This window comes from Chanos chanos, chromosome 3 (assembly GCF_902362185.1).
Source record: "Chanos chanos chromosome 3, fChaCha1.1, whole genome shotgun sequence".
Taxonomy (NCBI): Eukaryota; Metazoa; Chordata; class Actinopteri; order Gonorynchiformes; family Chanidae; genus Chanos; species Chanos chanos.
The window spans coordinates 2,595,001-2,610,000 of NC_044497.1; the positions used below are offsets into that span (position 1 = coordinate 2,595,001).

A 15,000-nucleotide genomic window follows, 5' to 3' on the forward strand; every position below is an offset into this window, starting at 1 on the left:
AACCGATAAAACACAGTTTCTTCTCACACCTGAGAACAGAGTGAATAACCACCTCCCTCTCCTCCCTGCCACACCTCCCTCTGCCGAAATCTCTCACCGCCTTTCCCTCAGAGAGAGAGAGAGAGAGAGAGAGAGAGAGGGATGGGCAGAGGATATACATTATCAGATCAGAAGTTTGATGTTGAAAGTCAGGTATGTGTAATGGGGGTTTATTGTGAAGTATTTGTTCAGGTGAGTCACTCTGTCTGTCTCTATTCAGGTTTGGGTATCTGACAACCACACCCTTCATGTCTGTTACGCTTCAAAAAGAAAACATAAGAAACAGGGTTAACACCTCCTTACTGACAACTCAGATTGATTGACACAAAAATACACTCTTTTTCTCTGCTTTGCCCTTACTTTCTCACACACACACACACACACACACACACACACACACACACACACACACACACAGAGAGAGAGAGAGAGAGAGAGAGAAAGAACCTTGTATGCTTGATCCTGGGGACCCTTTATTGAAGAGTAAAAGTATAACTGTAACACTTCATGCTGTAGGGTTGTCAACAGCAGCAATATTTATTTATTTATTTATTTAAATAAAAAGTGCCTATGCATTTTTTTTTTACAAGTGGGGACAATGGTTTTGACCCCAGTTTAACAAGATGTCCCCAGTTTAACATGATGTCCCCAGTTTAACATGATGTCCCCAGTTGCACAATGTGCTTTCGGTAAAACGTTCCCCTATGTTATCAAAAGCAAGTGCACACACGCACACACACGCACACACACGCACACACACACACACACACACACACACGCACACACACGCACACGCACACACACTTAATGCACAATACAGAAATTTACTTTATAAATGTATTTCTGTTTTAAAACTTTTAACTGTTTTCAGTAAATGATAAGGCACATAAGGCATGTGTTTCAGGATTTGTTTTGATCATGTCGGCAGAAAACCAGATTTGCCATGTGCTCACAAGTTTTTATAACGACCAGAAAATAACAAAATCGACCACGAGTTTAGAAATGACCAAGATGTCAGTCAGAGACCAGCGTCAGGTGTTAAATTTCATTTATTTATTTATTTATTTTTGTATCAGATTGTACAGAGCATTTCAGGTGAACAACATGAAAAGCTAATGGGCAAAGACTTGGATTCACTTTCTCTCTGAACACATCTCTTTTACATCACTTTGTCAGATTACAGACATAATCTGTTTCCCATGCTAAACAACGGTCTGGGATTACGCTCTTAATCTCTAACCCATTCTGTCATAGATCTCCACTTTAATGATGGCCCTGCCCACATTACTCATGGTGGCTCTCACGTCCACTGCCCTTGCTCTGTGCACGATACCCGAACCGTTGGCCTCCTCTCGGGCAAAGTCGCCGAAGTCCTTTGAATTGTACATGTGTTTGAACAGAGCTTCATTGCACGGCTTGGTGTGTTCGAAAACACCCACCCCCAGCCAGTTCTTGTAGAAGTTGTAGTCGAACGGGACGGAGAACATGACTGCGACCTGCTCGTTGCAGCTGCGGGACTGCATGTTAAACAGCTCGTAGGTCAGCACCCCCACCGCCCCTGTGGCGGTGTTGTCGTCCTTGGTGAAAGAGCAGACTTCGGTTTTGGTGGTGCGCACCGTGGGCTGGGGAGGGTTAAAATTGAAGCCACTGGACATATGAACCCTAAAAGAACAAATATATATATATATATATATATATACATATAGTTGAATTCTTATAGATGGAATGTGGTATAAAAAGGTCGAGAGACACATCAAAGAGACTGAAACCTTAAGGTTGTAGGGAAATCAGTGATGTGGACATCCAGAGGCAGAGAAAAGAAAGTAGACAGACAGACGGGAAAGGTAGGCAGACAGACGGGAAAAGTAGGCAGACAGACGGGAAAGGCAGGTAGACAGATGGGAAAGGTAGGCAGGCAGACGGGAAAGGTAGGCAGACAGACGGGAAAAGTAGGCAGGCAGACAGACGGGAAAGGTAGGCAGACGGACGGGAAAGGTAGGCAGGCAGACAGAAAAGGCAGGCAGACAGACGGGAAAAGTAGGCAGACACACGGGAAAGGTAGGCAGACGGACGGGAAAAGTAGGCAGACAGACGGGAAAGGTAGGCAGACAGACGGGAAAAGTAGGCAGACAGATGGAAAAGGTAGACAGACAGATGGGAAAGGTAGGCAGACACATGGGAAAAGTAGTCAGACAGACGGGAAAGGTAGGCAGACGGACGGGAAAAGTGCAATTAATTCCTAAAGAGAAGGGTAGATTGCCTGTTTCACCACTGTCAATATTACAGACAGTGTATCACTTCATGTGAAAACAGCTCCATGGACTGCATAAGCTTTAAATGTGTGCAGGCATACGAATGATCACAGCATCGCTCTGTATCCCATGCCTGACTCCATAACCTGAGACAGGACTAGATTTGAGAGGTCTAGATTAGACTGGACTGGATGAGTACATTTGGAAGGCTGAGTTTGGTCTTACTTGGGGTTGATGAGGCAGTAGACAGTGCTGAGGTTGGTTATTTCCACCGTGCAGTTACGGTTGGTGGTCATGGCAGCGGAGGCGAGTTCGGCTGTCTCTGGCATGGTGGCTGGTTCACTGAGTTCTGTCTGTCTCTGTCTCTCTGCTGAGACACAGTGGGAATGAGAGACGGAGAATAAGAGAGAGAGAGAGAGAGAGAGAGAGAGAGAGAGATGCATGCACATAGCCGTAAGCAAGTGAACACACGCGCACACAGATTCACATGTATACACACACATACACACACACATACATACACAGATACTGTAAACTGTGCAGGTTATTGAGTAAAACTTCCTGCAAATGAAATGTTTAATGAGTAAGTTTACTGATAAAATAAAATGTTAAGAAATAAGTTTAATGTAAATGAAATATTAAGGAACAGGTTTTACTGCAGCAACAGGCTGACAGAGTTAAACACAGACTGTCGAGTCATCGATACACAAAACTGTGAGAAAAGAAAACCTAAATAAAAATGCATGTTTTAAGAAGATGAATGAACAAGGAAAAATAAACAAATAAAGAAATGACTAAAGGTAGAAAGGAAATCTGCCGTGTGTGTATTTCAGAGGGGATGAGAAAACTTACCTGCACAGGTACAGGCTGCTCTGCTTCAGTACTCACTATGTCACACACACACGCTGAGAAAATTTCCTCATACACGTCTTTCACCACTCCCACTCTCTCTCTCTCTTTCTCTCTCTCACACACACAAACACACTCATACACACACACACACAGAGGCAGCTAAGGCGTGTCTGGAACATTGCCAGGTGCAGTGAACTTTTACTTCCAGAGAACTTACAAAATCCACTTAGAACTTACAAAATCCGCTTAGTCATTTTTTTTTTAGACATTTATTCTCTGCATTTTATGCTGGGTGCATATACATGCTTCAGGGGTTCATCGTTTCATTATAGCAAAAGGAAATGAGATTTCATCAGAAGATTCTCTATGTAAAGTGAAATGTGTCTGTTATAAAAGGAAAATCACCTTTATACAGTAGCAGCATTATACACTGCTCCAACTCATCAGTGTATCCTTTCCATTAATGTAAAAACTTCAGGCTGTGGTGAAATATGTTGAGTACAGTAATTAACAGGGGATCTGGAAGCAGGTTAGACAGGATCTGAATCAGTGTCAGTGTTCTGAACCACCGTCTCTAACATCTCTGTCCAACACAGCTCACACTACATCCACTAAACCACCGTCTCTAACATCTCTCTCCAACACAGCTTACACTACATCCACTAAACCACCGTCTCTAACATCTCTGTCCAACACAGCTTACACTACATCCACTAAACCACCGTCTCTAACATCTCTGTCCAACACAGCTTACACTACATCCACTAAACCACTGTCTCTAATATCTCTGTCCAACACAGCTTACACTACATCCACTAAACCACCACCTCTAACATCTCTGTCCAACACAGCTTACAATACATCCACTAAACCACCGTCTCTAATATCTCTGTCCAACACAGCTTACACTACATCCACTAAACCACCACCTCTAACATCTCTGTCCAACACAGACTCACTCTCACACATCGCTCTTTGTATTAAATAAAAAATCACAGCACAGCACACATTTACAGACATGGATACAAGCACACGCACACACACACACACACATGCACACACACACATACATATGCACACACCCTCTCACTCATATTCACAATTTTTTATAGAAGGAGGCTGCAATTACCAGTATATCTAATGACCCTGACTATGTCGGAATGAAAAAATTCTCAACATTAATTAGTTGATTAAGAGTCCCTGTTATGTGCATGGATAAACAGAAGCAGACAATCTGTCTGTGTGTGTATGGAGTGAGAGAGGTGTGTGTGATCAAAAAGATGAATGAATCCATGTTTGGTGTTTGCTGCTCTTTGTGGTGTGTGTTCCTACGTACCGCTCTGGTTGTTATGTGTGTGTGTGTTTGGGGGGGTGATGTGTAAAGTCTTGTTGGGTGAATACATTTCTCACATTGTTCCTGTGTCACACAGGTTGTAAATCTCAAACAGCAGTGAGTCTAATTGTTACGCAAAATTCTCTACAATCTGAGCACTGAGAACTGACAAGTACTGACAATGTGTAATATGCCATCTAGTGGACAATAGGTGCAACATAAGTACAGAGACAATCAATACATACCAGAAAACTCATTTCAATATGTGTGTGTATGTGTGTGTGTGTGTGTGTGTGTGTGTGTGTGTGTGTGGGGGGGGGGGGGGGGGGGGGGGGTTATGGGTTGTGATTTTTTAGTTTTGCTGCCACATTTTGCAGAAGTCGTAATTGTTTAATGGTCTTTTTAGGAAGTCTGGTTCGGAGGCGTTTACAGTAGTCTAGTCTGCTAAAGCTAAAAGCAGACTAGTTTTTCCAGGTCTTGCTGGGACAGTAGGCCTTTGATTCTGACAATATTCTTGAGATGATAAAAAGTTGTTTTTTGGATTGCTCTAATATGGTACTTAGAGCCTTAGCTTCAAGCTGAGTGGCTACCTCAGAGTGTTTCTCTTTGCTGCCAAATATAATATTACTTCTGTTTTTTTCTTTATTTAGTTGGAGAAGATTCTGACACATCCAGTTGTTTATTTGTTCCAAGCAATTACAAAGTGTATCTATTGGGCTGCAGTTGTCTGGTGAAAAAGTCACCTATACGTGTGTATCGTCCGCATAGCTGTGATATGACAACAAGAGCCAATGAACTGCAAATGTGTTTTACACTCATAATTGATCACATTCAACACTGTCGTAGAAGATTTAAAGTGTAATACATTTATGCTTTTGTGTGTTGCTTGTGTTCAGAACTTTAAAATAAAACAAAACATTTGTAAAGAAGAAAAAATGGGAGAGTCAAAAACAATATCATATCTCCACTATAACCAGTATAACTAATTACTATCTTCAACAAGGTTCCTTAGGTCCAGCCATAGATGTCCACAGTCTGTTTTTCTCTTTCTTTCAAATAGTGGCAAACTGCTGTTGTACAACACTGGCCCCTAGTGGTGGATGTATATAACGTGCACAGGGTCTGTCTCACTGTTACTGTGGTTATGCAGTGTGGAAATATTTTAAATTAGGAAACAAAAGCAGTCCAGTAGCCACGTGTAATGTTTGTAATGCGGGCATTTCGCGAAGCGGTCGGAGTTGCGTTCAGTAGTTGCATTGAGACGGCACCCAAAAATTAAACAGTCAACAGAATACAATGAGTTCACCCAGGTAACTCAGGCAAAGGCTGCACCAAAGCAATACACATTGGAGGATATGCATTTGAAGGGAGTGAGAAATTTCCTCGAGACAGGGACAAGGCAAAAAAGATTACCGAGAGGGTAATTGAATTATTCGCTTAGGGTGACCAGCCCGTTGCTATGGTAGCGGTTACAGAGGTCCTTTCAAATTTGGCAAACTGAGGCAAACATTCAGGCAAAAAGGTTTTCTTTTAACTTTTGAATTTGAATCTTTTTTAGGTCACGACATTAATTCTCAAGGCTACTAACAACAACAAAACACCACAACAAATAGATCATAACAGGCTGCACAGCATTATCCAATAGTCAAACATACAACACGCTAAAAACATGCAGTCGGTACAAATAACCACAGATTTGACTTCATACAACTCAGACTGAGGATTGTGCTCTATGGCAGTAAATATAGTTTATAAAACAGATGCTTATATGACACAGGTTCTGTAAATAGAGACACATAAAGAAATGTACAGATTAAAATTAAGGTGAATATACAAGAGAACACAGAGGCAAGACAAGGCAAGGCAAGTTTATTTATGTAACGCATTTCAGGCACAAGGCCATTCAATGTTCTTCGCACAGGCAAATAAAACATTAGACAAAGAGTACAAACTAAGATAAATAAAAGCAATAAATAAATAAGCAAATAAAAAGAGATAATACAGTGTATGCGGGAAAAAGGAACAAAGAATTGAAATTGAGAGGTAAGATGACTCATAAAAGGAATACAGGTCAGGCAGTGCAGAATAAAAACAGTGGGTTAAAAAAATGAATAAATAAAGAGTAAAATAAGTAAAAGCAAATAAAAGATGATAATACAGTGTATATGGGGGAATAAAAAAAGAGTTAAAATGGACAATCAAGAGAATTCATAAAAGGAATAAAAGTCAAGGTGTATAGGCAGTGCAGAGCAAAAAAGTTTTAAGTCTGGATTTTTTTTTTTGGCCCTCCACCACCCACCCTCTTCGGAGGACAACTTTATTTATTTATTTTAAACAAGTGCAAATTCAGTACGTTCAGTGAAGTCGCTCCCCAACCCACCCATCCACCCCACCTCCCTCATAATTCCTAGATAGACAGACAGACGGACAGGACAGACAGGACAGACCTGCAGATAGAGGAATGATGAGACATAACAACAACAACAACAAGCAAAAGGACAGACAGGCACATAAAAACACAAATCTGGATTTAAAAGTGGTCAGAGTGGGGGTCCTGTGGAAGTTTGTTCCAGCTATGTGCAGCATAGTAACTAAATGCTGCCCCACCATGTTTAGTTCTAACCTTGGGAATAGTTAACTGACCAGTCCCTGATCACCTAAGGGGTCTAGGGGGTTCATATGGTGAGAACAAGTCAGAGATGTATTTTGGTCCTAAACCAGTGAGCGATTTGTAAACCAAACAAATTTTAAAGTCAGTTCTTTAACTAACTGGGAGCCAATGCAGAGACCTGAGAATTGGTGTAATGTGCTCAGCTTGCTTGGTTTTGGTTAGAACTCTAGCAGCAGCGTTTTGGATAAGCTGAAGCTCTCTTTCTGTAGCCCTGGAAAAAGACCATTGCAGTAATCCAACCTGCCAGAGATAAAGACATGGATTAGCTTTCCTAGATCTTGTTTGGGGATAAATCCTCTAATTCTTGCTATATTTTTAAGATGATAATAAGCTGATTTTGTTATAAAGTTGATGTGGCTATTAAAACTAAAATCTGAGTCCATAATTACACCTAGATTTTTTGCCTGGATTTTAGTGTGAAGAGAGACATTCTCAAGGTGAGCAGTAACTTTCAGCCTTTCTTTGTGGGTGCCAAAGACAATTATCTCAGTTTCGTCTTGATTCAACTGAAGGAAATTTAGGTACATCCAATCATTGATCTCTTCAATGCACTGGAGCAGCGAATCTATGAGACCGTAGTCATTTGGTGAGAGCTATGTAGAGTTGGGTGTCATCTGCATAATTATCGTAAGAAATTTTGTCATTATGCATAATTGTGCTTAACGGTAGCATATACAGCTTAAATAAAGGAGGCCCGAGGATTAAACCTTGAGGAACTCCACAAGTCTTGTTGATTCATTCTGATGCATAGTTGCCGATGGAGACAACATAGTCCCTGTCCTGCAGATAGGACTTGAACCAGTTTAGGGCTGAGCCAGAAAGTCCAACCCAGTTTTCCAGTCTGTCTAACAGTATTGTATGGTCTATTGTGTCAAAGGCTGCGTGAGAACAAGGAGTCCCTTCCCATACCTCCTCAGAAACGTGTTTGCATGTGTGCTTTCTCGAAGGAGGTAGGAGCACCCATAAGGGTAGAGGGAGTGTTGACCTACAAAGTGCACAGCACACAGAATCACCATTGTTACAATCAGCTTGCCATCATGTTCTGCGTCCCTGTGCTCTTTGACAACCGGCTGGCAGTAGGCATATTCCAACCAACCCGGCAACGCGATGAAACACTGTTCAACTGGAGAGGAGCTGTGCAGATTCACCCGCGTCAAGGCCGAGGATTCTGGAGTCATGTCTGAGGGACGAGCAGTGGAAATCCGAGCCACCATGAGCAGTGGAGGGAGAGCTATGACTAAGGTGACATTTTGGACACTTTTTGTCATTAGTCATTGTGAATGAAATTCTTTACCATTTTAAAATTGCATATCAGGCTGCTCAGATTCTTGGCAGCAGACACTGCATCAGGAAGAAAAAAAACTAAAAGAAAGAAAGAAGATTGGCATAAACTTCTAAAAGAGCAGAATAAAGATGATTATTCATTCTGTTGTCCTACCCATTGGATGACATTCTGAGACATTTAGTGTAACAGGAACAATGACTTGTCATTACAATTCATTTTTATCAGATAGGAATGATGTGCAAAGTTCACATTGGTTTGAATACTGATGGAAACTACAGACCCTCAACTGCTCCCTGGGCGCTGCAGCCTGGATTACCTTTAAATGATGAATTTAAAGGTAATCCTGAGTGTGTGTGTGTGTGTGTGTGTGTGTGTGTGTGTGTGTGTGTGTGATATGCAATGTGATGTACTAAATGTCTGACATAAGCTGACAACATGAAAAAAGTAAAACTGAAACAAAACCAGAGACTGTTTATCAAATGGACAATGTATAAATTACAAGACTTCTGCAATCAATGAGAATAAATAGTCTCTCAGGTTCATTTCTTAACTGTATTGATTTAAAATTAAAAAGAAAGGAAAAACTTATTTGTAACAGGATTCCTGCGATGCTCAGACTCTCACTACCTCCCTCTGGTGGTTACTGTTAGCTCTATTTTCAACAATTTAGTCAGTGCTTTGTTTCCTTGGTTCAATCAGTTATTCAAAGATTACTTCCACCTGTTTTTGTTTATCAGTCTTGGTTTCTTTGGTGTATAGACGCCTCTGCCTTTTCTTTGTGAAGTCTTGGTCTGACCTGACTGTGATACAGTGTCGCAAGAGTTAGGTTTGTACATCATCTTCAATCCTGTGTTTATCCTGCCTTGTCCCTGTTTTCATGTTCTTGTACCTCTCTTTCCTGTCTTACCCCATATGAAATAAAACTTGGTCACCTACACAGACATCCGGTGACTCATCTAATATGCGACAGTTCAAAGCTACACCTCTAGTTACGTCTGTTCACAGATACCTTTGTTGGTGTCATTTTCAGGCTAATGATTACAATGTTCTCTACGTTACTGTTGGACTCTAAAGATGGAGTCTAACAAACAATTCTGTTTTTGAAAAAAATGCCTTTGGACTTTTGTCAGAGATTGTGTTCTTTTTTTAAACCGTTTACATTATGATGCAGTTACAGAAATGATGACACTTTCACAACTCAGAAAATGAAATAACATCATTTTGTGAAATTCAGCCCTTTATTTAAGTGTATTTTTTGTGGGTAATATGTTGGTCATCATGCATTTTGAAAGGGCTTAAATGGTCAGACATGCGCCCTGCTGACAGTTTCACAGTCATTAAAATAAACGGAAACATTTAAATGGTGAGAGACAGATTAGCTCAGTTTAAAAGCCATTCTGTTTGTACCACTGAGCTCTGGCCAAAACATCATTGGCATAATCTCCCCCAGTAGTGTTGATGTCCGTCTGCTCGTAGCTGGGCACTCTGCTCGCACCCATATTGTAAGCCGATAGTCCACCTTGAAGAAACAACAGTGTAAAGTCACCTGATGTTTCTGTAGCATGATCTCTGCAGTCTTGGGTTAGTTTTCAGACTCATTTTGAGAAATTATAGACACGGCCATTTAAGGAATTTGCAAGGATTTCCTGTTTTCTAAATGCTGTCCCATTCTGAGTTTGTACCTTTGAGTTGTTGCTCCTTGGACCAGTTGGGGAATTTTCTCTGAATTTCTTCGACTGAATCACACAGGATCTTGGTTCCTTGAGAGATGTGCTCCTCACTGTATGGTCCTCCTCTGGGCGTGTGCCAGCGCTTGTCAACCTGACCAAACAGTTGATTTTTAGGAAGATGTCAACATGAAACACATTCAACCTCTAAAATAAACTGGCAAAACTGAAATTAAAACTAAAAGTTAAAGTGAAACTAAAAGAGAGCCTGTATGTATCATACATGTTACTATATTTTAAGTGGACTTTTAGAATAAACGCTTCCACATACAGCAGTTTAATCAACATGTGAACTTTGTCAAAATATTTGAGCAGCTGTATTAAATTCAAACTTTGTGCTTCTTACATTGACACAGAAAAAGACAAAAACTAAGAGTGCACTGAAACTCTAGCTTAATGTACTCTAGCATCAAACTTTAAACTGCGTTCACCACACCCACAAACCTGCATTAGTCCATGGGCATTTCCATGGTCACCACAACCTCCCTTATCCAGGGCATTTCCAGCCCTTGACTCTCTAGAGATGATGCCGGCGACGACAGCCGGGTCCATCTGGTGATCCCGGGCAACCTTCGTGATGGTCGACTTATATTTGTTCATTCTTGATAAGTCAGTGGCAGCCAGTGCGTGGGAAGCCTTCTCCCCTTTGACAATGTTATCCAGAAATGATTACTAATGAAAAGGTGTCTATGAGACATGGAATGGCTATTGGAAAGAGATGGAGTGACATACCCTGTAGCGGTTGGCCGTCCTGTCGACCAGTCTCTTTCGAAGCCCCAGTCGTGTGGATCCTCGTCACGTCTCCATATATACAAGCTAGAATAAACATGTACAGTGTACAAAAAGAAACCAGTTCAAACAGAACAGTGAGAGTGGAATAGGAATGTCATTTTAAATTTGAAAAGTTCTTAAACACTTCACAGCCGAATGTAGAGCCACTGACCCATTGTGTTTCTTCAGAGCTCCACACTCGCTGGACTATCAGAGAGAACTGTGTGTGCTGCCAGTCAGAGGAACTCTTTTAGCAAAAAATGAGAGTGATATGGTCTGTTCCTTCCTTTATAACTCGCAGTGCAGACCCAGCAAAATGGGAGGGGGGGGGGGGGATTTCTGCCACAGGGCACAAACTGTCAAATCTGAGCACACGCTGTACTTTAAACCAAAAGTGAAACCAAAATGAATCCAGAGAATGTTTCTGTTTCTGTTTCCTCTAAATCCTCTACTTCTCTCTCTACTGTTCTAATTTTCAACTGTCATCCCCACTGCCCTCTCCAAGGTTGTTTCCATACCACTCATATTGCTTAACTGTTATCTAGTCTGCACCAGTGAAATGGCACTGAGAGTCACATGATGTTTGTGCAGCAGGATCCCTCCATTCATGGGTCAGTTTTCAGCTTTATAATGATGAGTATAACACAAACACTACTGAAAGCTGTTCTTAGGGTCAGAGAACATGTACAATACAGGCAGTACCTGTAACCGCGGTGGGGGCACGGGGTGGGGTGTTATCTGATATTAATTTTATACATCAGCATTATCAGTTTTAATAGACAACTGCTCGCATTTTGACTTTCCTGCACAGTTTTTCAGGTGAATGAAAATGAAATCTGAATGTACAGTGAATGAAACACTGATCACATGCATGTGCAATGGACAGGACCCGTCCAAGTTCGCCTGCATCAAGACAATTTTCTCTGTTAAAATATTTGTTTAAAAATTTGTTATTTGTAAATAACAGGACACCCCGCCCCCCCACGCCGCGCCCCCACCGCGATTACAGGTACTGTCTGTATTGTACGTGTTCTCTGACCCTAAGAACAGCTTTCAGTAGTGTTTGTGTTATACTCATCATTATAAAACTGAAAACTGACCCATAAATGGAGGGATCCTGCTGCACAAACATCATGTGACTCTCAGTGCCATTTCACTGGTGTAGACTAGATAACAGTTAAGCAATATGAGTGGTATGGAAACAACCTTGGAGAGGGCAGTGGGGATGACAGTTGAAAATTAGAACAGTAGAGAGAGAAGTAGAGGATTTAGAGGAAACAGAAACAGAAACATTCTCTGGATTCATTTTGGTTTCACTTTTGGTTTAAAGTACAGCGTGTGCTCAGATTTGACAGTTTGTGCCCTGTGGCAGAAATCCCCCCCCCCCCCCCCCCCCCCTCCCATTTTGTTGCGTCTGCACTGTGAGCTATAAAGGAAGGAACAGACCATATCACTCTCATTTTTTGCTAAAAGAGTTCCTCTGACTGGCTGCACACACAGTTCTCTCTGATAGTCCAGCGAGTGTGGAGCTCTGAAGAAACACAATGGGTCAGTGGCTCTACATTCGGCTGTGAAGTGTTTAAGAACTTTTCAAATTTAAAATGACATTCCTATTCCACTCTCACTGTTCTGTTTGAACTGGTTTCTTTCTTTACACTGTACATGTCTGTTCCAGCTTGTATATATGGAGACGTGATGAGGATCCCCACGACTGGGGCTTCAGAACAGACTGGTCGACAGGATGGCCAACCGCTACAGGGTATGTCACTCCATCTCTTTCCAATAGCCATTCCATGTCTCAAAGACACCTTTTCATTAGTAATCATTTCTGGATAACATTGTCAAAGGGGAGAGGGCTTCCCATGCGCTGGCTGCCACTGACTTATCAAGAATGAACAAATATAAGTCGACCATCACGAAGGTTGCCCGGGATCACCAGATGGACCCGGCTGTCATCGCCGGCATCATCTCTAGAGAGTCAAGGGCTGGAAATGCCCTGGATAAGGGAGGTTGTGGTGACCATGGAAATGCCCATGGACTAATGCAGGTTTGTGGGTGTGGTGAACGCAGTTTAAAGTTTGATGCTAGAGTACATTAAGCTAGAGTTTCAGTGCACTCTTAGTTTTTGTCTTTTTCTGTGTCAATGTAAGAAGCACAAAGTTTGAATTTAATACAGCTGCTCAAATATTTTGACAAAGTTCACATGTTGATTAAACTGCTGTATGTGGAAGCGTTTATTCTAAAAGTCCACTTAAAATATAGTAACATGTATGATACATACAGGCTCTCTTTTAGTTTCACTTTAACTTTTAGTTTTAATTTCAGTTTTGCCAGTTTATTTTAGAGGTTGAATGTGTTTCATGTTGACATCTTCCTAAAAATCAACTGTTTGGTCAGGTTGACAAGCGCTGGCACACGCCCAGAGGAGGACCATACAGTGAGGAGCACATCTCTCAAGGAACCAAGATCCTGTGTGATTCAGTCAAAGAAATTCAGAGAAAATTCCCCAACTGGTCCAAGGAGCAACAACTCAAAGGTACAAACTCAGAATGGGACAGCATTTAGAAAACAGGAAATCCTTGCAAATTCCTTAAATGGCCGTGTCTATAATTTCTCAAAATGAGTCTGAAAACTAACCCAAGACCACAGAGATCATGCTACAGAAACACCAGGTGACCTTACACTGTCTTTTCTTCAAGGTGGACTATCGGCTTACAATATGGGTGCGAGCAGAGTGCCCAGCTACGAGCAGACGGACATCAACACTACTGGGGGAGATTATGCCAATGATGTTTTGGCCAGAGCTCAGTGGTACAAACAGAATGGCTTTTAAACTGAGCTAATCTGTCTCTCACCATTTAAATGTTTCCGTTTATTTTAATGACTGTGAAACTGTCAGCAGGGCGCATGTTTGACCATTTAAGCCCTTTCAAAATGCATGACAACTAATATATTCCCCACAAAAAATACATTTAAATAAAGGGCTGAATTTCACAAAATGATGTTATTTCATTTTTTGAATTGTAAAAGTGTCATCATTTCTGTAACTGCATCATAATGTAAACGGTTTAAAAAAAGAACACAATCTCTGACAAAAGTCCAAAGGCATTTTTTTCAAAAACAGAATTGTTTGTTAGACTCCATCTTTAGAGTCCAACAGTAACGTAGAGAACATTGTAATCATTAGCCTGAAAATGACAACAACAAAGATTTCTGTGAACAGACGTAACTAGAGGTGTAGCTTTGAACTGTCGCATATTGGATGAGTCACCGGATGTCTGTGTAGGTGACCAAGTTTTATTTCATACGGGGTGAGACAAGAAAGAGAGGTAAAAGAACACGAAAACAGGAACAAGGCAGGATAAACACATAATTGAAGATAATGTACAAACCTAACTTGAGGGACACTGTATCAGTCAAGTCAGACCAAGACTTCACAAAGAAAAGAGAAAAGGTAGAGGTATTTATACACCAAAGAAACCAAGACTGATAAAAACAGGTGGAAGTAATCTTTGAATAACTGATTGAACCAAGGAAACAAAGCACTGACTAAACTGTTGAAAATAGAGCTAACAGTAACCACCAGAGGGAGGTAGTGAGAGTCTGGGCATTGCAGGAATCCTGTTACAAATAAGTTTTTCCTTTCTTTTTAATTTTAAATCAATACAGTTAAGAAACGAACCTGAAAGACTATTTATTCTCATTGATTGCTGAAGTCTTGTAATTTATACATTGTCCATTTGATAAACAGTTTTGTTTCAGTTTTACTTTTTTCATATTGTCAGCTTATGTCAGACATTTGATACATTACATTGCATATCCCACAGACACACATACACACACACACACACACATACACACACACACACACACACACACATACAGGATTACCTGTACTATCTTTGCCCAGGGAGCAGTTGAGGGTCTGTAGTTTCCATCAGTATTCAAACCAATGTGAACTTTGCACATCATTCATATCTGATAAAAATGAATTGTAATGACAAGTCATTGTTCCTGTTACACTAAATGTCTCAGAATGTCATCCAATGGGTAGGACAACAGAATGAATA

General features: G+C 41.0%; 3 protein-coding genes across 3 annotated transcripts; 1 reads left to right on the forward strand and 2 right to left on the reverse strand.

Annotated features, from left to right (window-relative positions):
• Positions 1–1,274: 1,274 nt before the first annotated feature.
• LOC115808800 (bryoporin-like) lies at positions 1,275–2,620 on the reverse strand. Its single transcript, XM_030770286.1, has 2 exons — positions 2,517–2,620; positions 1,275–1,701 (listed from the first exon to the last, which is right to left on the reverse strand). The coding sequence occupies exons 1-2, from the start codon at positions 2,618–2,620 to the stop codon at positions 1,275–1,277; spliced, it is 531 nt and encodes a 176-aa protein (XP_030626146.1).
• Positions 2,621–9,651: 7,031 nt separating this feature from the next.
• On the reverse strand, positions 9,652–11,167 carry LOC115807467 (lysozyme g). Its single transcript, XM_030768462.1, has 5 exons — positions 11,103–11,167; positions 10,892–10,975; positions 10,604–10,803; positions 10,115–10,253; positions 9,652–9,951 (listed from the first exon to the last, which is right to left on the reverse strand). The coding sequence occupies exons 1-5, from the start codon at positions 11,104–11,106 to the stop codon at positions 9,818–9,820; spliced, it is 561 nt and encodes a 186-aa protein (XP_030624322.1). The 5' UTR covers positions 11,107–11,167; the 3' UTR covers positions 9,652–9,817.
• A 1,248-nt stretch (positions 11,168–12,415) lies between these two features.
• On the forward strand, positions 12,416–13,902 carry LOC115806862 (lysozyme g-like). The gene is made up of 5 exons (XM_030767722.1): positions 12,416–12,478; positions 12,606–12,689; positions 12,778–12,977; positions 13,328–13,466; positions 13,630–13,902. The coding sequence occupies exons 1-5, from the start codon at positions 12,475–12,477 to the stop codon at positions 13,761–13,763; spliced, it is 561 nt and encodes a 186-aa protein (XP_030623582.1). The 5' UTR covers positions 12,416–12,474; the 3' UTR covers positions 13,764–13,902.
• The last annotated feature ends 1,098 nt before the right edge of the window (positions 13,903–15,000 follow it).

Bases quoted from the DNA above. Each gene is read 5' to 3' on its own strand.
- LOC115808800 (XM_030770286.1), bottom strand. From the start codon at position 2,620: ATGCCAGAGACAGCCGAACTCGCCTCCGCTGCCATGACCACCAACCGT. The intron at 1,702-2,516 runs GTAAGACCAAAC...TTGTTCTTTTAG, and splicing joins TACTGCCTCATCAACCCCAA to GGTTCATATGTCCAGTGGCT.
- LOC115807467 (XM_030768462.1), bottom strand. The intron at 10,804-10,891 runs GTATGTCACTCC...ACATTGTCAAAG, and splicing joins GGACGGCCAACCGCTACAGG to GGGAGAAGGCTTCCCACGCA. The intron at 10,254-10,603 runs GTTTGTGGGTGT...CTGTTTGGTCAG, and splicing joins ATGCCCATGGACTAATGCAG to GTTGACAAGCGCTGGCACAC.
- LOC115806862 (XM_030767722.1), top strand. The intron at 12,690-12,777 runs GTATGTCACTCC...ACATTGTCAAAG, and splicing joins GGATGGCCAACCGCTACAGG to GGGAGAGGGCTTCCCATGCG. The intron at 13,467-13,629 runs GTACAAACTCAG...CTTTTCTTCAAG, and splicing joins CAAGGAGCAACAACTCAAAG to GTGGACTATCGGCTTACAAT.